The sequence below is a fragment of the Anas acuta genome, chromosome 2 (genome assembly GCF_963932015.1).
Source record: "Anas acuta chromosome 2, bAnaAcu1.1, whole genome shotgun sequence".
In the NCBI taxonomy this organism is placed as follows: Eukaryota; Metazoa; Chordata; class Aves; order Anseriformes; family Anatidae; genus Anas; species Anas acuta.
Window position 1 is genome coordinate 33,372,585 of NC_088980.1, and position 18,615 is coordinate 33,391,199.

At 42.9% G+C, this 18,615-nt stretch overlaps 1 protein-coding gene and 1 pseudogene across 3 annotated transcripts; one reads left to right on the top strand and one right to left on the bottom strand.

The window, feature by feature from the left end:
* LOC137850671 (dynein axonemal heavy chain 11-like) overlaps positions 1-1,560 on the top strand; it is a 29,042-nt pseudogene extending 27,482 nt beyond the window's left edge.
* Positions 1,397-17,337, bottom strand: CDCA7L (cell division cycle associated 7 like). 3 transcript variants are annotated; one of them, XM_068674163.1, is made up of 9 exons: positions 17,115-17,337; positions 8,233-8,373; positions 7,442-7,801; positions 5,921-5,995; positions 5,300-5,485; positions 4,623-4,757; positions 3,617-3,766; positions 3,028-3,164; positions 1,397-2,364 (listed from the first exon to the last, which is right to left on the bottom strand). In XM_068674163.1, exons 1-9 carry the CDS (start codon positions 17,223-17,225, stop codon positions 2,334-2,336), a joined length of 1,326 nt encoding a protein of 441 aa, XP_068530264.1. In that variant the 5' UTR covers positions 17,226-17,337; the 3' UTR covers positions 1,397-2,333. The 3 variants fall into 3 exon arrangements, with proteins under 3 accessions (XP_068530264.1, XP_068530262.1, XP_068530263.1); XM_068674161.1 differs by having other exon boundaries at positions 4,623-4,754; positions 17,115-17,336; XM_068674162.1 differs by having other exon boundaries at positions 17,145-17,335.
* Between the last annotated feature and the right edge of the window lie 1,278 nt (positions 17,338-18,615).

Sequence of the window (18,615 nt, forward strand, 5' to 3'; positions counted from 1 at the left end):
CCAGCAGTCAAAATGTGGTTTTGGTTTTAACATAGAAAGGCTGTCAGCTAAGTTACAGCTAATTAGAAGAAAGGTGCATGACTCTAACAGGCAATTAGAGAAACATAACCATTACTCACACTCTTCATTGGGCCTGAAGGTAATCAAAGGAAAGCAACTCTTTTGAAAGGGAGTTGCTTCTTCAGAAGATAAAACACAAGGGGAAAGCCAGGGTGGGGTATTGTGGTGATGATGAGCATGTAATTCACCTAGTGATTTTGAAAAGATAAGCTGGTTACACAAAGGGCAATGCTATTAATTCTGCCTCCAGCTACAAGGCACACTGTAAGGTTGCAGTCTCTGTGCTTGTATTGGTATTTGCAAATAAAATATTTCCTATGTAAACTTTCCTAAAATCCCCTACAAGCAACACTTCCTATGCAGGTTTATATTAGAAGAACAAACAGTAAAACCTAGTACCATTCAGAACGTGCATAGCCCTTCAGCAGTACAGCACTGATCTGTCATAACTACACTGAAGTACAGTTAATGTCTCACTATCAAACATTCTAGTTACATTTCAGTGTAGTTCTCCAATTTGGGGAATACCTGCCCACACACTAGTGAAGAGCTAGGAGAAAATCTGAGCATTTGGTGTGTATGCCAGTGACCAAGTGTGTGCATCAAAGTCCCAACTGTAGGCAGTTTTCAGTCCCTGCTTTTAACCAAAGGGCACAGATGAAAACAGAAGTCCAGTCCAAACCTCATAGTCATCTTCACGTTCATACAACAGATGAAGCAAGAGTCCATGTTACAACATTCCACATTAAATGCATGTGTTCAAGTGCAGTTTTAAATATTTAGCAATAAGCAACTGTTTAGATTTAAATGTTTCTGGTAATCTCTGTGCTTATGTTTACTGCAGGTGCCAGATGGGACATCCAACTGCAAGACCGTAGATCAAGTCCAGCTCAAGGAATTGACTCCAGCAATGCCAGTCATTTGTGTAAGAGTTATTCCCCTGGATCAAAGGGAAACTAAGGATGTTCATGAATGTCCAATTTATAAAAGCAAAAGCATTTGGACTTTTAAACTGAGAAGCAAAGAGAAGCCAGCTAAATGGGTTCTGGTGGGTGTCGCTTTACTCTTGGCTTTTTAGGACTAAGCTTTCAATAGTAGATGCTGATTTCTCAATCTGCCTTGTAGTTAAAGCAAAAGGAGATAAACATTTTTCACAGTCAGCTAGAGCATATTTGCCTCACAAAAAAACATTCTTTAGTATGACAGTTAGGCGCTATATTTCCTAATCCTTCAAGTGTTGTGTTCATATGCTTTTCTATATAATTATATTATATAAACATTCCTTCATTACACCGGATATGGGAAAGCAAATGCAAAACATATCAGCTGAGTGCAGTTTCACTTATAAAACGTTCCTCTTGATTATTCTTTATTGTTTCTACATAAAATGAAATATGTATCTTACATAAATTTTAGCATAATCATACTGCAATACAAACATATTGCTCAAAGTTGTTTGAAAGCTTAGTTGCACGAATGAAAAAAAAATCTAACTATGAACTGTATTTCAAAAAAAACATCGTGAACATTGTGGTTTAAACCAATTAACTAGTTATGATTGCTGTGCTGGTTCAGACAGCAGGTATATCACATAAGATTTTATTTTTTTTCTTTTTTTCTTTTTTACAAAACACTTCCACTTTCATGTTTCAGTGGTTAATTGCACTTTGGGTTTAAAAACAAAAGTCAGCCTCCCTCTAGTAGGTTACATCAGCTTTGGCTGGAATATAATGGCAATCAGGTGAAAGTACCCTTCTCTTCTTTGCAGTGATAAATGTTATCACTAAACTAAACGTTACAAGTGGAAGAATAGGTTCAGAAAGGAAGGATTGGAAAATTGAGTCTGTGTGATCAAATTGAAACAGAAGGGGTTTTGGGGTGCTGTTTTGGTTTATTTTTTTTAAACAGGGTAGGGTTTATAGGTAGCTGTTAAACACCCTTTTTGCAAATTTGTACAATTACATAAATAAAAATATTGCTCAAATTACTGAAGTTCTCCATCATGTAATTGCGTAGTAGCCCTATTAGAAATTAACCACTCCAAGGTTCAAGAGTGCCATTCCACTTAACATATAGGTCTGTGCATGTAGATTTCTCTACCAAACGTTTTCCTGAGAGATCTTTTGCATAAGACCACATTAATAAAAAAAGTTCCACACTCAGAAATGTATATACTATACTCTAAAATTCTATCTTGTATAAAACATAGTAACAACCTTTTGAAGTAAAAACTTGTGAAGATATTTCGCAGGCACAGCTTGAGTTCAGTGTTCTCAATTGCCATCCGCCAGTTGTTTCTGTAAACTAGAAGACATATGAGAAAACAGTATTAGTAGTTTTCAGGAAACTCAGATTCCCCATGAACAGGCATTTTCCATTTTTGAAGATGACAATTTCCAAAACAACATTGCTATATGTTAGAAACAGTCTATACTGATTTCAAAATAGGGAAAAGCATTTCAGTTGCTATAGAAAATTAGTTGTTTGCACAGGGATATGACTCACTCCAACAACTTTGATTTCAGCCTAGGAGAAATCCGAAGAGACCTTTTTGTAAAGGTACACGATCTACCCCAGGCCACAGAAGTCAAGTGTTAAAGGGCTTCAACATTTTAAAAAAGGAACTAATATGACTTTCATCTTGGTTTAAAGCCTAGAAAGTAACTAATTGTTATTAACGCAAAACCACCCACGATTAAGTTTCCAGTCAGACTCCAAAATAAAGAAATACTCTGTACAGTTAGTTGTTGTCCCAGAGGCTAATCCTCATGCTAAGTGTAATGTCGGATAGTAATAGGATTTGTAAAACTATTTTGAAGTGACACAGTCAGAGACACTTGTACCAACTAAGTCTGTAAGACACATTTCAAAATGAAGATACATTTCAAAAGAGCTCAGCTCAAGCCTAGGCATTAGTCTTGGAGCAATACGTGAGTTCACAGGATGCCCACTGGGCACAACCCTCACCTTTCCAGGTATTCTTTCACATTGTTGTAGCCATAGAACTTTGCCAAGTGGATGAGCATCCCCGTGGCACAGCGACCATCACGCCTGCGGCAGTAACTGCAGTTACACACCCCACGACAAGGAGGACAGATCCAGTCCTGCAAGGAAGAGTGGGGGAAGTTAAAGGCAAGTGAAAAGTAAGGTTACATTCTTCTTTGCATTGCTCTACCAGACAAGAGTATGGTTTCCTTTTCACATTATTATTCAGGGCAAGATTTTAAAATTCTGAATCAACAAGCCAACCACAGTTGTTACCGTTTCCAAATTCTGCAGAATTAAAGATACGATCAAGTACTACTCTCTTGGCTTGAATACATTTTACTCTTTAAGACTCGGAGTCCCGGGATGTATTTCTCAATATTAATTCGCAATAGACCAAAAGCAGCTGTAATACTGCCTAATGATAATCATCCTGTGCTAGGCTGACCATAGTGAGCTTCGCAGAAAGAGATAGGTTCCCACTGTTAAAAGTTCCATACGATCTGCCTGCTGCATTCTTGAGACCAAACTAACCAGAACGTACTTTCCAAATCCAAGAAATGATACTTACTGGATCAAGCAGTGCTGATTTCACATCTTCCCCATATCTATTTCGAAGGCACGGTCCACAGAACTGTCCCCTTACACCTCCACAGCCCTGGCTGCGACAGATGGTCTTTGTATCAATTGTCTTTTGACGACACTGGTGGCAAGTACTACCCTAAAGAAGTTGGAAAGGAGAAATAAGTATGCTTGAAAGACCTTAAATGCCTGTTGCCAAACTTTCGTAATACATCTGCTAAGAGCAAAGCACAGACTTTAAACATAAGTCAAGTCCAGCAATGAAAATCTTAGTGAGACCTGTAAGTTCTGTGATTATATGTCAGAATACTATATGACAGAATGTTCTGTCAATTATATAGTATTTCATAAAACGATACAGATTTTACAGGGACAGTGCCTGTCCTTACTTGCTTTGGAGTCTCAGACTATCTGAACCTTATTGCTGCAGCTCTGATCACTCCTCCTTCTGCAATCTGGCAAAAGGCTAATGTATGCTTATGGTATGCACCTTGTGACTCAGCTCTGCAAATACAGTGATGCATAAAACACAGTAAGATGATCATTAATAACAGCAAAATAAGGTGGAAGAATGGGAGAGGAGCTCCAACAAGTGCTTTGGAAACTAGCCAACCATTGCAAAAATGTAGTTTCTAGGGGGTATAAAGAGCGGCAGAGATCACTAGCATTTAAGTGCACAGCCACCACAACAGCAAAAAATAAATTAAGCAAGAATAAAAGATAAATGGGATTTCAACTCTTATCACTTATGAGTCATAGCTGTAACAACTTCCACTTAATTCTATGGCAAGAAAGCACTTCCCAGAGGCAAAAATTGTTGAGGTGTATTAACCAGCATGGGCAAGCCCACAGAAGTCTGGCGAAGCTTTCAAGTTGTGCTTGTGCAATAGCGAGAGCTGCCCTCTCCAAAACTTCTGGAAAGCACACCTTTTAGCAAGGGCTAGATGAACTATTAGAAGACAACAGGTCCCATAAAGAAAACAGCAGCTACTTACTAGAACTTTGTCATAGATTTTGTCTTTAACAGTGATTGCAATGTTGTCCAAGTCCTCATCAGTAATATCCTCTACTGGACGATAAGATGAATACTTTGATGATCTCCTCCGTTTGCGCACGCCACAATTCCCCTGCTAAACAAACTCATCTCAACACCTCTGTGGCATGAAGACTCTGTCACCACACTTGGTGACAAATTCTTTCATTTATAATGCATATGCAGTCTAAAGGGGGTAGACTACGTGTTCGTGGACCACTGGAAGAACAGGGAATAGAGTTGGGTTTCCATCCAACCCACCCCCACAACTCTCTTCTCTCCCTCTCCTCCTTAATCCTTTCTCTATTCTACTTACTATTTATTCCGTTTATATGTTCTTCTTTCCCATCATTATATCCTTGTTATTTCTAATCCCACTATTTTCAGATAGTAAACACTAGAATAAGTAAACTGCCTTGTTATGCTTGGACAAGACAAGTCGCAAGTAGCGCCCCAATAACGGATGAAAGACGGGGCAGAGGCTTGAAGGCAGCTTCCTCTTGCTGATTTCAAACAAAAGGCTCTAATCAACTAACTTGCTGTAGATATGATGTCTGCTCTAAGTGCTGACCAATAATCTATATGAATTATATGTTTCCTAATCCCTGACTAGCAGAAATATCAAAGTCTGCCAAATACCATGCTCAGTCTCTTCTTTAAGAGGTTTTGTTGTTTGTAACTATGGAAGTGTTCTGCAAATCTGATGGCCGAGACAGTAAATTTTTCCAAGGCAAATTTCTCTGGTGGACGAGCATTTCTGGTTGGGTTCATGCGACGTGTTATCTGGCCTTCGGAAAATGCTCTCCTTGGGATTTTCCTCTGTTTCTAGAAAAAGAAAAAAAAAATCTATAGATGGCATATTAAGATAGAAGCTAGTTCTCACTATTCTTTAGCGCTAAAGGTTCAGATTTTCCCACAATCTGAACATACCTAAGGATCTAAACATGTATAGGATCTAAACAAAAAGGACAGCAATTACTCTTCCTAATCAGCACATACACAGGCATTTCTCTAGCATCCCAAAAGAACTTACAGGGCAAAAAATGACAAGATAGAACCTTGTCTTGGTCTTTTTATTTGTTCATACATTATCTTTTCAAAGTCCATTTCCTCTCATAGCCTTTGGCACTTGAATACCAACCAAGAGCAAATACATACAAAGTATTGCTACAACTTGGTGAAAGTGTTTCACAAAGAAACACATTAATCACAAGTCTAGCACAAATGTCCTTCATCTCTCGCCAGTGCATGAAGACTTACCGAAGGAGTCGAGGCAGGTGTCTTCACTGGGAACAGGTCCGGTACAGAATTCAGTTCTGCTAATAACTGGGCAAGCTGAAAGCAAGTGATACCATATTGAAGTCATTGCGAACTTGCATATATTTGACACACATCATCCCCTCTTTTTGTATACACTGAATTACATCTGAACGCAGTAAGTTGCCTCTAGTACGGTTTTGTGCACTGAATGTAGGTGGGGCTCATTTATCCCCAAGTGAAAAAAATTTTTGTATACAAAACTAACTTCACAGCTCCAGACAGTAACATTAAGTACCAATCGCTTTGCGTATACACTCCCAGCTACACGTGTGCACATTCCTCTGTAAAGCTATTAAGCAACTAGGCCCTCTAGTCCTTTCCCTAACCATGGTGTGTGCAGTATCAGAAGTATTTCAGCAGGAAGAGCCTGCTGCATCGTGTGGGAGATGTCCCAGATGTGCATTTCAACCGAAGCAGTGGCTGACAGGTCCAAAACAATACAGCCTTGTTCTGGAAGGCCACAATGAGGCTATTTACCAAAAAGGCAGCAATAGAAAGGGTTAGCCAGGCTACTAGCCACTAGTTCCTGGCTTAGCCAGTTGTCTCTGACACAGCCAGAGCAATCACGAGATTAGCAGCACTTCTCAGTAAATGCTTCACTGTGGTGTTTATTAAGAGTGTCCTCAGGTAGGACACTACTGAATTTTACAGTGGTTGAATTAAAACTAGAAGGAAGGCTGGGGGGTAAGATGGAACAGCAGAAAGAACACAACAGTAGTGAAGAAACAAGGTAAGATTAGAAACAGATACAAATTAAATCTAAGTTTTTGTTGGGAGCTGCAGGCCCACACACCCAAGAGATGTACAGAAGACTGTCTGGAGGCTGCAACATAGCCTGGAGTATAGTAAAACTGAAGGAGTCACAGAGGATACAAAATTAATGCAGATTTGCACAGTATTGTAATAATTAAGAGAGCTAGTAGAATTTTAGACAACAAAACAAAAAAATGTTAGGAATTATCTGAGTCTCACTTCTACCTTATCTGTATGCACATAAACATACGCATCCCACACAACTGAAACATTTATAATCCTCAGTGGTTTTGGGCTGGCTTTCCAATCAGTAACTGCAGGAGATCTCTCAGACGCAAAAGGGAAAGTAGAAGCTGTATTGCACAAACAACACCAAACAACTGGAAGGGACGAACTGGCTTTCTGACAGGTTCTGAATATAAGACTATGACTGGGATATCTAACTGTGCTCACATCCACATACAAAATGTTTGGTTCAACATTGCTTTGAAACTTGAGCTGACTAGTCTTATTTGAGACTATTCTAGCAGGAAATGTCTGAGTGCTGAAGGTTCTCTAGGGTCCTCCCTGATTTAAGAAAAATAAATATCTACGTCAAACCACCATGAGATTTTCCCAGAGTCCCCACACATCGCCAGCGAGGACCCTGAAATTCAAGTGTGCCAAATTCAAGTGCTCAGTTGCCAACGTCTGAGAACAAAGTCTTACCATGGCTTTATTCTCTTTAATATTCATAGCTCTTTTAAGCAGAGCACTGGAACTTTCTTCCTGTGTTTCTTTAATGTCTTCTTCAGATTCTGAAGCAGAGCCCTCTAGTTTGTCCCATCGCTTGCAATTTCTTTCTTTTGAAACAGCAGTGGGGGATTTACTGTCCTTTATAGGTAACTTAGAAAAATCCTGTTCAGGCACTTTTTTCTCAGAAGACTTTCTGGTTGGAAACTGAAAAGCAACACGAAGACCAAAGCTTCTTCTCTTGGGGGAAACTTTCTTCTTTGATTCTTCCTCCTCTTCTTCCTCAGTACCCAATAAATTATCACGTTCTTCATCGCTCATGTCTGACTCCATCTCCTACAGGAAGCAAGAATGAACCTATGTTACATTTTGCTAGTGTGACACACACAAGGGCATTTTTAAATCACTAATTTTAAGCAGCAGCCTCACCACCTAGAACACTGTTATAAATTCACCTAAATCAACAGATTTTAAAGAGTTACTAGTATGCAAGCTCTCCCAACACAAGATCTTCATGTCAATGTTGTTTGGTATACCAACAAGGCTGTCTTCAGATGAACAGTGTTGCCTATCACAGTCAGTCTGCAAGCAGGGGGAGAAGTTCTTGTTTCTGATGTTATATTGTATCAAATAAAGGTCTTTTTACTTTTTCAATATGATACGTATTTTTCCTCAGTAAGAATAATGAACATCATAGTCTATCAGAAACATGCTTACTGGAACATGAAGTTTACATGGAAGAAACAGAAAAAAATACATATACATACTGTTTTTACCAAAACTCCTTTCTTCTTCACATCGACCTCACTTGAAGCAAAGCCTTCAAAGACTTCAGTTTCAGAGTCAGTGTCTTCAGTGAAAATCTTCTGCAGTTCTTCTGTAAGATATCTGGGCTGATATTGAACACCCTGTAAAAATACCAGCCAGTAGGTATGAGAAACAGTCATATACAAAGTAGTCATCCAGTCAAAATCAACCGGTTCTAAAGCAGTTGGTAGGTACTAACTAGATGGTATATGCTGTGAGAACACTTTGAAGACGATACTTGCCAAAATAAGAAAAACAAAAAAAAAAAAGCAGAAGACAACACTCACATTTTCAGCACTAAGTTATTTTAACTTCGTAGGGTTTTTTTGTAGTGTTTGTTTCTGACATCTCTGAACACATTTACTAAATTGGAAATATATTTCCATACTTCTAATCAATATTGGTAGAAGGCCATCTGACAACTTGTTCCTGTTAGTCCCCTGAAAGACGTGTTCATAGTAGGCACATAAACGTTCAAACCACACCTGCTTTTTGAGAGCCTGCAACATTCACTTCAGTTTGTTCCCCCAGTTTTCCTCTGCTATTTCTTCCTCCCACGCAAGATACAAAAAATGACCTTTCACATGATTCAATTGCTAAATATCTTCATTCTTCCTTTCAATTCCCTCCCTTCCCTGACTTTAATTACACACTTCTTTACATTAATATCTGGCGAAAAACAGATACAATACATTGAGTGGAAAAAACTTACAGGGGAATGGGAGGGGGAACTACTGCATGTGCTGTTTCTTTACACTTAAACATCTAGAAATTATTAGGGGTAATTGGAATGAGTTTTCTCTGAGCAAAATTACTTTATTCCTTTGTTGATAGCTGCAGTGCAGCTGCTTGAGAAAGGAACAAACACAATAGGGAAGTTACTTTAAAGTTAAATTGCATTTCTCGGAGGGAAACTGAAGTTTGTGGAATTTCAGGAAAACAGAATATATACAATGAAGGCTAAGGGGTGGGGAAAATCTTAACCTGTTTGTTAGCTAAAGTGACTGAAAATAGCACACCTAGAGCTAAACTGTGCTACGCCAATGAATAATGGCCTATGCATGGCGAAATAAGCATCAGGGATACCTATAGCAGAAACTGCTGAAATTCAGCAAAGCACAGAGGTTTCTGCAGTAGGACTGCAGAAAGCCTGGAGGAGAAAAAACAGACACACACAGGTCAATACTTATGAATGCATTTGTGCATCGATGCCCAAGGGAACACCCAACGCACGAACATCCCACTCATCACCCCTGCAAAGCAGCTGCCTTGCTTCCTCCTATCCCCTGTCATTTTTTTCTGAACTTCTCATCATTTTGCTCTTCACACCAAAACCTTATTGTTTCTTGCAGATAAAGTACCTGTGGTCCTTCACAGAAACAGTGGTGTCTGGCATCATAAATGGATGGAACCCAGGGGGAAAAAATGAATTTTTTTTAAGGTAACATTTAACAGCAAAGGAATTAAGCTTGCAGCAGTTTAAAATAATCATTAGCCCAAGGCAAAAAGAAACGGTGAGAGAGGCTACACCGCCAGCCGTAAATCCTGAACAAGTCTCACTTGGGGCATGGAATATTGTAGGATTTGCAGTAACACACGTTAATAGTATCTAGTTCCTACACAACATTTTCCATCAGTGGATTTTAAAACGCTTCACGGCACAGATCATTACCATAATCTCCTTTTTACACATTAGAAAACCAAGGCAGAGAGAAGCAATGTAAGACATCTGCAGTCACCAAGCAGGCAGCAGAGGCACGGGCTGTCACACAAGTCTCTTACACAAGCCACCTCCGGATTGTCTCCAGTTCCCTGGCACTGCCCCTGAGCAACAAGGTCACAAAATGACTTAGAGCCCAGTATATTTCACTTGGGTTTAGTCACTGTCTATCGCCACAGCAGACTGCAGCTCTACTCCAAAACCATTTCCATGCTTTGTACAAACCTCTCCTGACAGCATTCCCTTCTGAAGGCTCAGAAATAGCACATCCTTGAACAAGCCTCATTCTGCTTGTTCCCTTTGCTACTGCTAGCCATAGTCTTCAGCAACTTTTAACCTGATGGGCTAAAAACAAAACAAACACAGACGTTCTCAGTTTTGTTATTACAGGAACGGAAGGACCTCGACTATGACATAGTCTACAAAGGTATCTTTTAGCACGCTGGACCACAACATGTATGTGATTATAAGCTCCTAAAAGGCTGAAAACTGAACTTCCTGGCAGCCAACACAGCACACCAGTTCTCCTCCTTTTTTGGGGATTCAGCTGGTGATTCCAGTTACCAAATGAAAAAGAATGCAAAATATCAAATCGTTATGATGGTCCACACTATCTCACCACTAAGATACCAGAGACCCAGCAAATCTCACAGAGATGGCTTCTGGAGGCCGCCACCACTTAAATAGTAATTTCATCGAAGAAACAGCAACAGAAGGATGTTAATTTCTGAAAAATACTTTGAAGTTTGCTGGGATACTCACAAAACCCACCTATTATCATGCCTTTCCAATGTCCTATTTATCCAGTGCACACTACCCTGGGATGGTCATTTTCTCTCTCCTATTTGTGACACTCACTTATTCCACCTAGGCTACCCTTCCACTGAAACCCATTTTCCTTTTCATATTATGAAAGAGTTTTAAAAAGCAATCATCAATACAAAAAAAAAAAAAGAACAGAAAGTTTGTTTACATGTATTTTTCAATATGAGACTGTAGATTGTTTATTTTGCTGTGAATTTATGGTTTGTGCAGCCTGGACACAAGCTCAGAGTACAACTACACCAGCAGAGCACAGCTGGGCTATGGCAATCCCTTCCTATCTTTATTCCTGACTCTTGGATATCAGAACTACCATAGCTGTCCTCTGACAACAACCTCTGTCTTGGAGCATCCTCTTGGAACCCCAGAAAGTCTTTCTTGTCCCCAGAGGCATTAAAAATGTCAGCCACTTCTTTGGGTATCTGTTTTCGATTCAAAACAAGGCAGAAGATACAAGTCAGACACGCCAACTTCACAGGAAAACAAACTGGCAAGAGCACAACTTTTATTTTTATGCTCCTATTCAAGTGCAAGTATGTATTACAAAATGCGCCACGCATAGCAGAACTGTATCTCATTTAGTTAAATTCCAGGATATTTGGTGCAGACTGTTTTAATCCCTAAATGCAGACACCAGACTTGGGACCACGGAGGGGATGCAATATGCAGGCTGTTTAACTCACTGACAGCACTTCTCAGACACAAAAATGTGTGTGCAGCCTTGCAAGTGCATGATCAGGGCACCTTTCGCTGCAGCGAAACCCATCTCACTATCACTACTCCTCATCTCAGATTCAGACGCAACGAAATGATGAACAAGTAGAGAGAAACCTTACCATTGCATCTGGTAACAGTACTGTTACTTATTTTAGCAAACACTTAGTTAATTCCAAAAATAAAACCAATGCAACTCCTCTTTCATCAGCACTTATCCGGGGCTCTTTCAGAGGTACTCAGTAAGAAAGGGAAAACCCACACTGATCGAGAACGTCTCGTTAGCCAGAAGCTCCAAACTGAGCCATCAGGAGGCACTGCCAAAGGCTCCACTCCTGGAGGTGACCAAGTTCACCACGTAAGAGTTCATCAAGTTCAGCCCCATCTCCAAAGGAGGCTTATGTCACCAGAGCTAAACATTTCCCACCGTCAGGTACTCCATCAGCCACTTCAGGCAGGTCTCTCTATGTAACGGGCCAGTTAAGAAGCCTTCAGCCAGCTCTCACCTAGGCCATTTTAGAATTTGGTGTGTGTAAGGACAGGATGAGCAGAGACAGCAATAAAAATAAATAAATAAATATAAAAAAGGCAGAAGGCGCTGTTTTGTGCCAAGGTAACTGCCCAATGGCAGATCCTTCTCCAAAAGTACCACTGTTGACAAGATTCCACTTCTGTTAGAAGATCAAGCAGCATCTCGACCAAAGCTTTGCTCTCTCAAATAAGCTACAGCTAATTTTAGCCTCGCTTTGCTTTTGCAAAACCGATTGTAGACTGATTCAAAACCGATTTACCACTCCTTGAGCAAGAGCAGAATCCACCTCTACACAACTGACCCTTGCAGGCATGTAATGGCACGACCCAGTGCGCTGCTGCAGAAGTCCTGCTGTCTGTGTTCGAAAGCTTTTGGATATTTCCTTACCCCCACCTCTTAAAATGAACAGCCAGAACCCAGCCCCATTGCTGTGATGGAATTCTCTCAATACAGAGCAGCCTGAAAAACGAAGCATTATGCATTTTAATGGCAAAACACACAAGGAGCTGTGAGCCTCCTTGCTATGAATAAATTGCTTCCAGGAGCCACTGCATTAGTTCTCGCGCTATTGTACAGCGAGTTAGCCACTGCTGTGATTACTGTATGCCTAACTAATTCCTTCTTCTTCGTCTATTACTTCTGCATCTGCACCAGAGGAGCCATTATGGGGGTGTAATTACTGATTCTGAACAAAGAAAAAAAAATGCTTTCCCAGTATTAGACCTTTTTTGATCTTTATGCATTCTCAAATACTAATGTACTGATTTAAGTAACTTACTGCAGAACTTCAAAGAGTTTTAGGTCGCAACTTGCTCCCCACACTCTAACTACGAAGAAACCCATTAAATCATTGGTGAGCCCTCATTTCACTGAAATGGCTCGGTTTAATAGCAGGGAACACACACTAACACACATAAGGTGGACATATTGCAAGAGTTTGAAAAGAATACCCTGGCAACACACATTTAAAACTCTGTTCTTAGTGCCAAGAGCTGTCATTTTCTCCTCTGCCTGCTTTAAAATAATATGTTTTAAAATATCTTGACCTGTTCATTCAGTTTATTTGATTCACTGACTACCGTGAAGAGCAGACCCAATGCTCAGCTGTGCAGTTAGTCTTCCAGTTTGATCTTGTAGCATCTAAAAACGAAACAAATAGCAATTTTTTATTCATTTTTTTAAATAAACATATGAAAATGAGGGCTTAGAATATGGACAAAAAGGTGATACCAAATTACAGTGCTTGACCAACATCTCAGTTATCTCCTACAAATATTGGTAGTTTTAAAGCAGAACTCTTGAAGGTGCCAACTGCTAATTTACAGAAGACTAATTAAGACTTGCATTCCTACAGCACCAGTCTGTCTGCAACAGTCAGTCTGTCTGTCAGAAATGTGATCAACACAAGTCTTTTTTTCAAACAGCCCTCAGGAGGTAACAGGATGTGAGTTAAAGAACTATGCTGCTCTTATACATGGGTGCAGGCTTTAGACATAGCTCCGATTTGCTGTAAAAAAGCTGTGCCTCTGATCTTCTAAATGGGAGTTTGCTGATCCTGAAACTCTAGACTGCGGGTTTGCTCACCCACACAAGCATGGTACACACACCTCTGCATCTTCCTCATGACCAAGCTTGTTCATTGACAGCATCTTGCATCTGAAATCACAAATCAAGGTCATTCCCAACATAAGCCCACTGCCATCAGCAGAAACAGGAGCTTGCACTGGAGACCTCTGCCACGATGGATCCTCCACTACTCACTGTGCAGTCCTGGAAGCCCCAGGTTTTTCATTATTAGTTTTCAATTAAAGCACATTCAGAAACTGATTTATAATCAACATCCAAGCCTATCATTGTAACTCTGTCAACAAAGTAGCATATACCAAGGAATAAAATAACACACATGCTTGAAGAGAGATGCAGGCACTTCGAGACAGGATCTTTTTGCTGCTAAGCCTCTAAAAAAAGTGACAGGAAGGCAGAGACGTGATGAACATTTCAAGCTTGCACAGGGAAAATATTTCAACATGAGAAAACCCATGGGTTCAGAAAAAACACAAGTCTGCTGTAATGTTGCAGATTTGAGAAATATTGTATTTTGAAGATAACAGCTACAAAAAGCACTGAAAGTCTAGTGAAAGCTGGAAATAATTCACAGCTGCAGAGAAAGTCTACATATCATTCCTGATAAGAATTTGTATGCCTATCAAATTCAGCTGTTTTTGTAAATAAAGTTACAGTTACTTGGTTATAATGCCCAGAAGGCACTTTTCAAAAACAGAAGCAAACACTCCCTGCTACAAACAGCACACAATCCAACAACTTCCAGAATAACCACACCTAAGTATGTTTCTTCAGCGGAAGATCAAAGTTCATTATATTCCCATTGTCATTTCTCTCTGAAGAAATATTGCCAGTACAATCAAGGCTGCCCTCGAGTCTGGCAGCCTGCGGTGAGAATTACTGGGACCCGGGAGCATTTAAGCTCATTTCTGTCCGTGCAGGCTGACAGACCTGTCACCAGAGGCAAAGCATGACGGAGAGGGAAAACAAGGCTGAGAGGGATGTCAGACCTGTTTCCTCGATGCTCTGGCACTCGGCACATGACTGACAGAAAGTAATGCACCTGAGGTCTCCACCAGTCACAACACGACTGCTCTCACCGCTGTCCCCACAAATTCCACCTGTCTTGTTAAGCGAGGAGAAAAAGAAGAGCCCGAGGTGAGACGTTTTACTTTCCACAACAACAGGAAGAATTCTGGTGTCTCAATTTAAAACTCAGCTTCGCTGACACCAACGTCAAGCAACTTCCCCTCCTGCAAGCCAGCACCCTGGCAGGCCAAGAAGAGGGCTGCCTGCATGCACACCCTGGCTTCTGGTGGAAGTCATCAACGTTATTTGAACGTCACTGTCAGCTGTACACACAAATGCCCCTTAGCAGCTTAAAATACTGGTTTTGTTGCCAACTGTCCCACACCAGCACTTTCATCTGTAGCAACTTATCAGGAGAACGTAATGAGCGAAAGAGCAGGGAACAATGTAACTCACTATTCCTGCTTCTACCATGAAAAAAAAAAGAAATCTTTTGGGTGTTTTCCCCTTATTGAAATCTATACAATGCATGGACATTCCTCTGTGAAGCAGAGGATGGGTAATTTCAGTAACGTTCAAACTCTGTTTATTCATTTTAGTCCAACTGAAGTAATCCCAGTTTAATACCAAATGAATATTCACACAACCTAAACTTGTGCAAACCTGCACCTCCATCCCCTGCTGGAAAACCTCTCGACTTGTTCCAGGCTCAGTAGGCATGCAAGCCCAAGGAATGCCACCCAAGGGCTACAGGCATGCATCCCCAAAACAATTGAGCAGAGAAGTGCTCCAAGGCTGACAATTATCACCAGCACTGCAAGAATAGAGGGCCCCAGCCAGAACGCTGATAGGTGCCAAACCAAAACCCCAAAGCTATTTACAAGTCAAGATCCCCTTCTTTCCACTGGAACCATAATGGCGAACAGCATTGTATGAAAGCTTAATTTTAAACATCCTACAAGCATGCCAAAGAAACAGAAGGCAGAGGGAAGCCAGGTCACGTACTGCTGTGCAGAAGGATCACCCAACTACACACATGGTCAAAAGGACCATGACCACCATCCGACCAGCATGAGACACATGGAGGAACAACTCTCACCCCAACGAAATATCAGAAGACAAAGATGATACCAGACGATTGCAGCAACTTCTCAAAAGCATCAGGGCACAAAAAGCCTGGAACCTGGACAATGAACTATACCTGGCACAAGGTAGCATGGTGAAAGGCAAGCACGTGTTCAGAGCAAAGGATAAGCTTGCTGAACCAAACCATAGCAACAATTATTTCTGAATTCATTTTGCCTAATTCAAGATCATCCCGTTGTTTTATCTGTGGTGTCTAATTGTTTTCCAGGTGCTGGTGTTCCAAGCAAAACACTTCTGTATGACGCCACTGCCACGACGACTTGGCCACCACCCACATTTTGACAGCACGTGCAGAAGTAACATGCAACACATCCTCCCCTTCTTTGTGTCCAGACTGCTGGTGCTCAGGCCCTTTGGGTGCCAAAGCTTGGTTCATCAGCACCCCTTAAACAAACCCCAAGAACTGAAGCAGTGCTGCCAAACCTTTCAAATCAGCCCCTGGGACAGGGAACAGATCCAGCAGCAGGTCTCGCGATTCAAACCAATTCTGTACTACTGACTACTTGGCAGTTCCTTGCAATGGCAACATGTGTTTGCTTACAAATTTACTTACTAATTTACTAGTCAGCAGATGCCACATCGCTTCAGAGAGACAAGAAAGCCTTGGCCGCCAAGTCCTTCTGGCTCAAGCCCGAGTGACACCCGCCGCTTGCTTACTAGTGAGCTGCAAGAAGCAGTGAGAAAGTGGAAGACCACAGCCCAAAACAAGCCCCTACAAGAAATGTAACTGACAACAGACTGCACCCTTCTTCCGTTTGCTGGGCCTTAAGCAAGCATGATGCGCCAGCCTTTAGGTACAGCAGGAAGGATCGCTATAGGATTGGAGGTGAGAAGTACCAGATGCTTCAGTGCCATCACTCAGGGCTCCAGAAGTGCTCCCCACGCTAGCATGCGATGCTGTTGTCCCTGCTCTGTCCTGCAGAATGCGCACAGCTGGGAGGGTCACCCAGTCCCTGGGAGGTCAGAGGCACCCACAGACACCTCCACAACACTCCCGCATCCTCATGCTGCGCAGCCAGCCATGCAGCCCCCTTACCTGCTCTATCAGCAAAAGCTGATTAGCGTGCTGATAATTAAATCTGGTTATCCTGCCTGCCTCCCACCGCCTGATGCTCGCTGCCTCCCAAGACCCGGGCCGTACAGGCAGCCTGGCGCACCCACGCTGAGGCCACACCACAAATGGGGTCGTTTTTTGGGCGACCCCACAGCACCACAGCGCCCGACCCCCCCCAACCCCCTCACCCCCTGCACCGGGGCCGCGCCACGTGGAGGGCCCGGGCGGCTCGGGGCACCCCGGCGGACAAAGGCCGCCTCACCTTGCCGCGGCCCGCCGCCGCCAGCCTCACCGGGCCCGCCGCTGCTGCTGCTGCTGCCGCCGCCGCCCCCCGGCCAGCCGGCCCCCGCCGCCGCCGCCGCCGCCGCCCCATCGCGCCGGGAGCCGCCGGAGGAAGGAGGGAGGGAAGGGAAGAGAAGGGAAGGGAGGAGCGCGGGGGGCGCCGCCGCCGCCGGCTGCGCGGGCAGCGGGAGGCGGGCGAGGCGGCGGCGGGGTGGAGCCGGCCGGCGGCGGCGGGAAAGGCGGGGGTGGGCCCGGCGCTGAGGGGCGGCCGCTGAGGGGCTGCGGGGAGGGAGCGGGGCTGAGGCCGCCCGCGGCACCTCACGGGGCTCCCGTGGGGCGGGGAGGGATGGGCCCGGGGTGCAGCCCCCTCCTTTGGTTCATAGGCACCCCGCGAGGCCAAAGCTGCGGGCTTGCCTGGCTCGGGTTCTCCCTTGGTTTAAAATGTTTATTTCTGTGCTACACGCGTGCGGTGTTAGCCTTTGGATAGCGCTATAAAAGGAGGTGATGTTACTTCAAAATGGCCCAAGCCTCCCGAGTCAAGCACCCCTAACGTGCGGTTATGATGCCAGTGAAGTGTGAAGATGAAGCCAGCAGCGAGTCAAGAGTGCAGATTCCATAGTGCCACAAGTGGTGGGATGGAGATCAAATTAGAAAAAACGAAATGGGAAAAATGGGAACCTACTCATTTTTAAAACGTCTCTTCTCCAAGCATTTTCCCATTTTAATATATTCTTCCAGTATTCATCTAGCATGAAAAAAAAAAAAAAAAAAAAAAAGAACACAAAGACGTGGAAACTTCTTTGAATAACCTTTGGTATTCCTCAGCTAAGAGGTTCGTTTTTTATGGAAACTCAGAGCATTTCACATGTACCTCCATTAACCCAAAGGGTTGATACTGGGTTAGGCACTTTACCCGATGGTTGTCCAGTAATTCAGTAAGAGAAACAGCCCTTTGCTGGTCCCAGCTGCATGCCCTGAGCGGTGGGGTGGAGGTCACTGTGCCCCTTCACCCTGTCCCACGGACACTACAAGTCTTCAGGTGCTCAAGGCAGTGTGAAACAGGCCCAGAGGAAGCCTGCTGAGATCATAGAATCAGTAAGGTTGGAAAAGACCTCCAAGATCCATCTAACCATGATGATGTCCAACCATCACCCTACCGCCAATGCCACCCACTAAACCATGTCCCTAAGCACCAGGTCCAACCTTTCCTTAAACGCCCCCAGAGGTGGTGACACCACCTCCCTGGGCAACCCGTTCCAGTGCCCAACTACTCTTCCCGTGAAGAAATGTCTCCTCATTTCCAACTTGAACCTCCCCTGGCACAACTTGAGGCCACTCCTTCTGGTCCTATCACTAGTTACCTGTGAGAAGAGGCCAACCCACAGGACCCCAAAGCTTCCTTTCAGGTAGCTGTAGAGAGCAATAAGGTCTCCCCTGAGCCTCTTCCCCAGACTAAACAACCCCAGTTCCCTCAGCTGCTC

Coding starts and splice junctions, on each gene's coding strand:
- CDCA7L (XM_068674163.1), bottom strand. CDS start 17,225: ATGGGGCGGCGGCGGCGGCGGCGGCGGGGGCCGGCTGGCCGGGGGGCG. Junction 7,802..8,232: donor AAGGAGTTTTGGTAAAAACA/GTATGTATATGT, acceptor TGCTTCCTGTAG/GAGATGGAGTCAGACATGAG. Junction 5,996..7,441: donor TTAAAGAGAATAAAGCCATG/GTAAGACTTTGT, acceptor ACTTGCTTTCAG/CTTGCCCAGTTATTAGCAGA.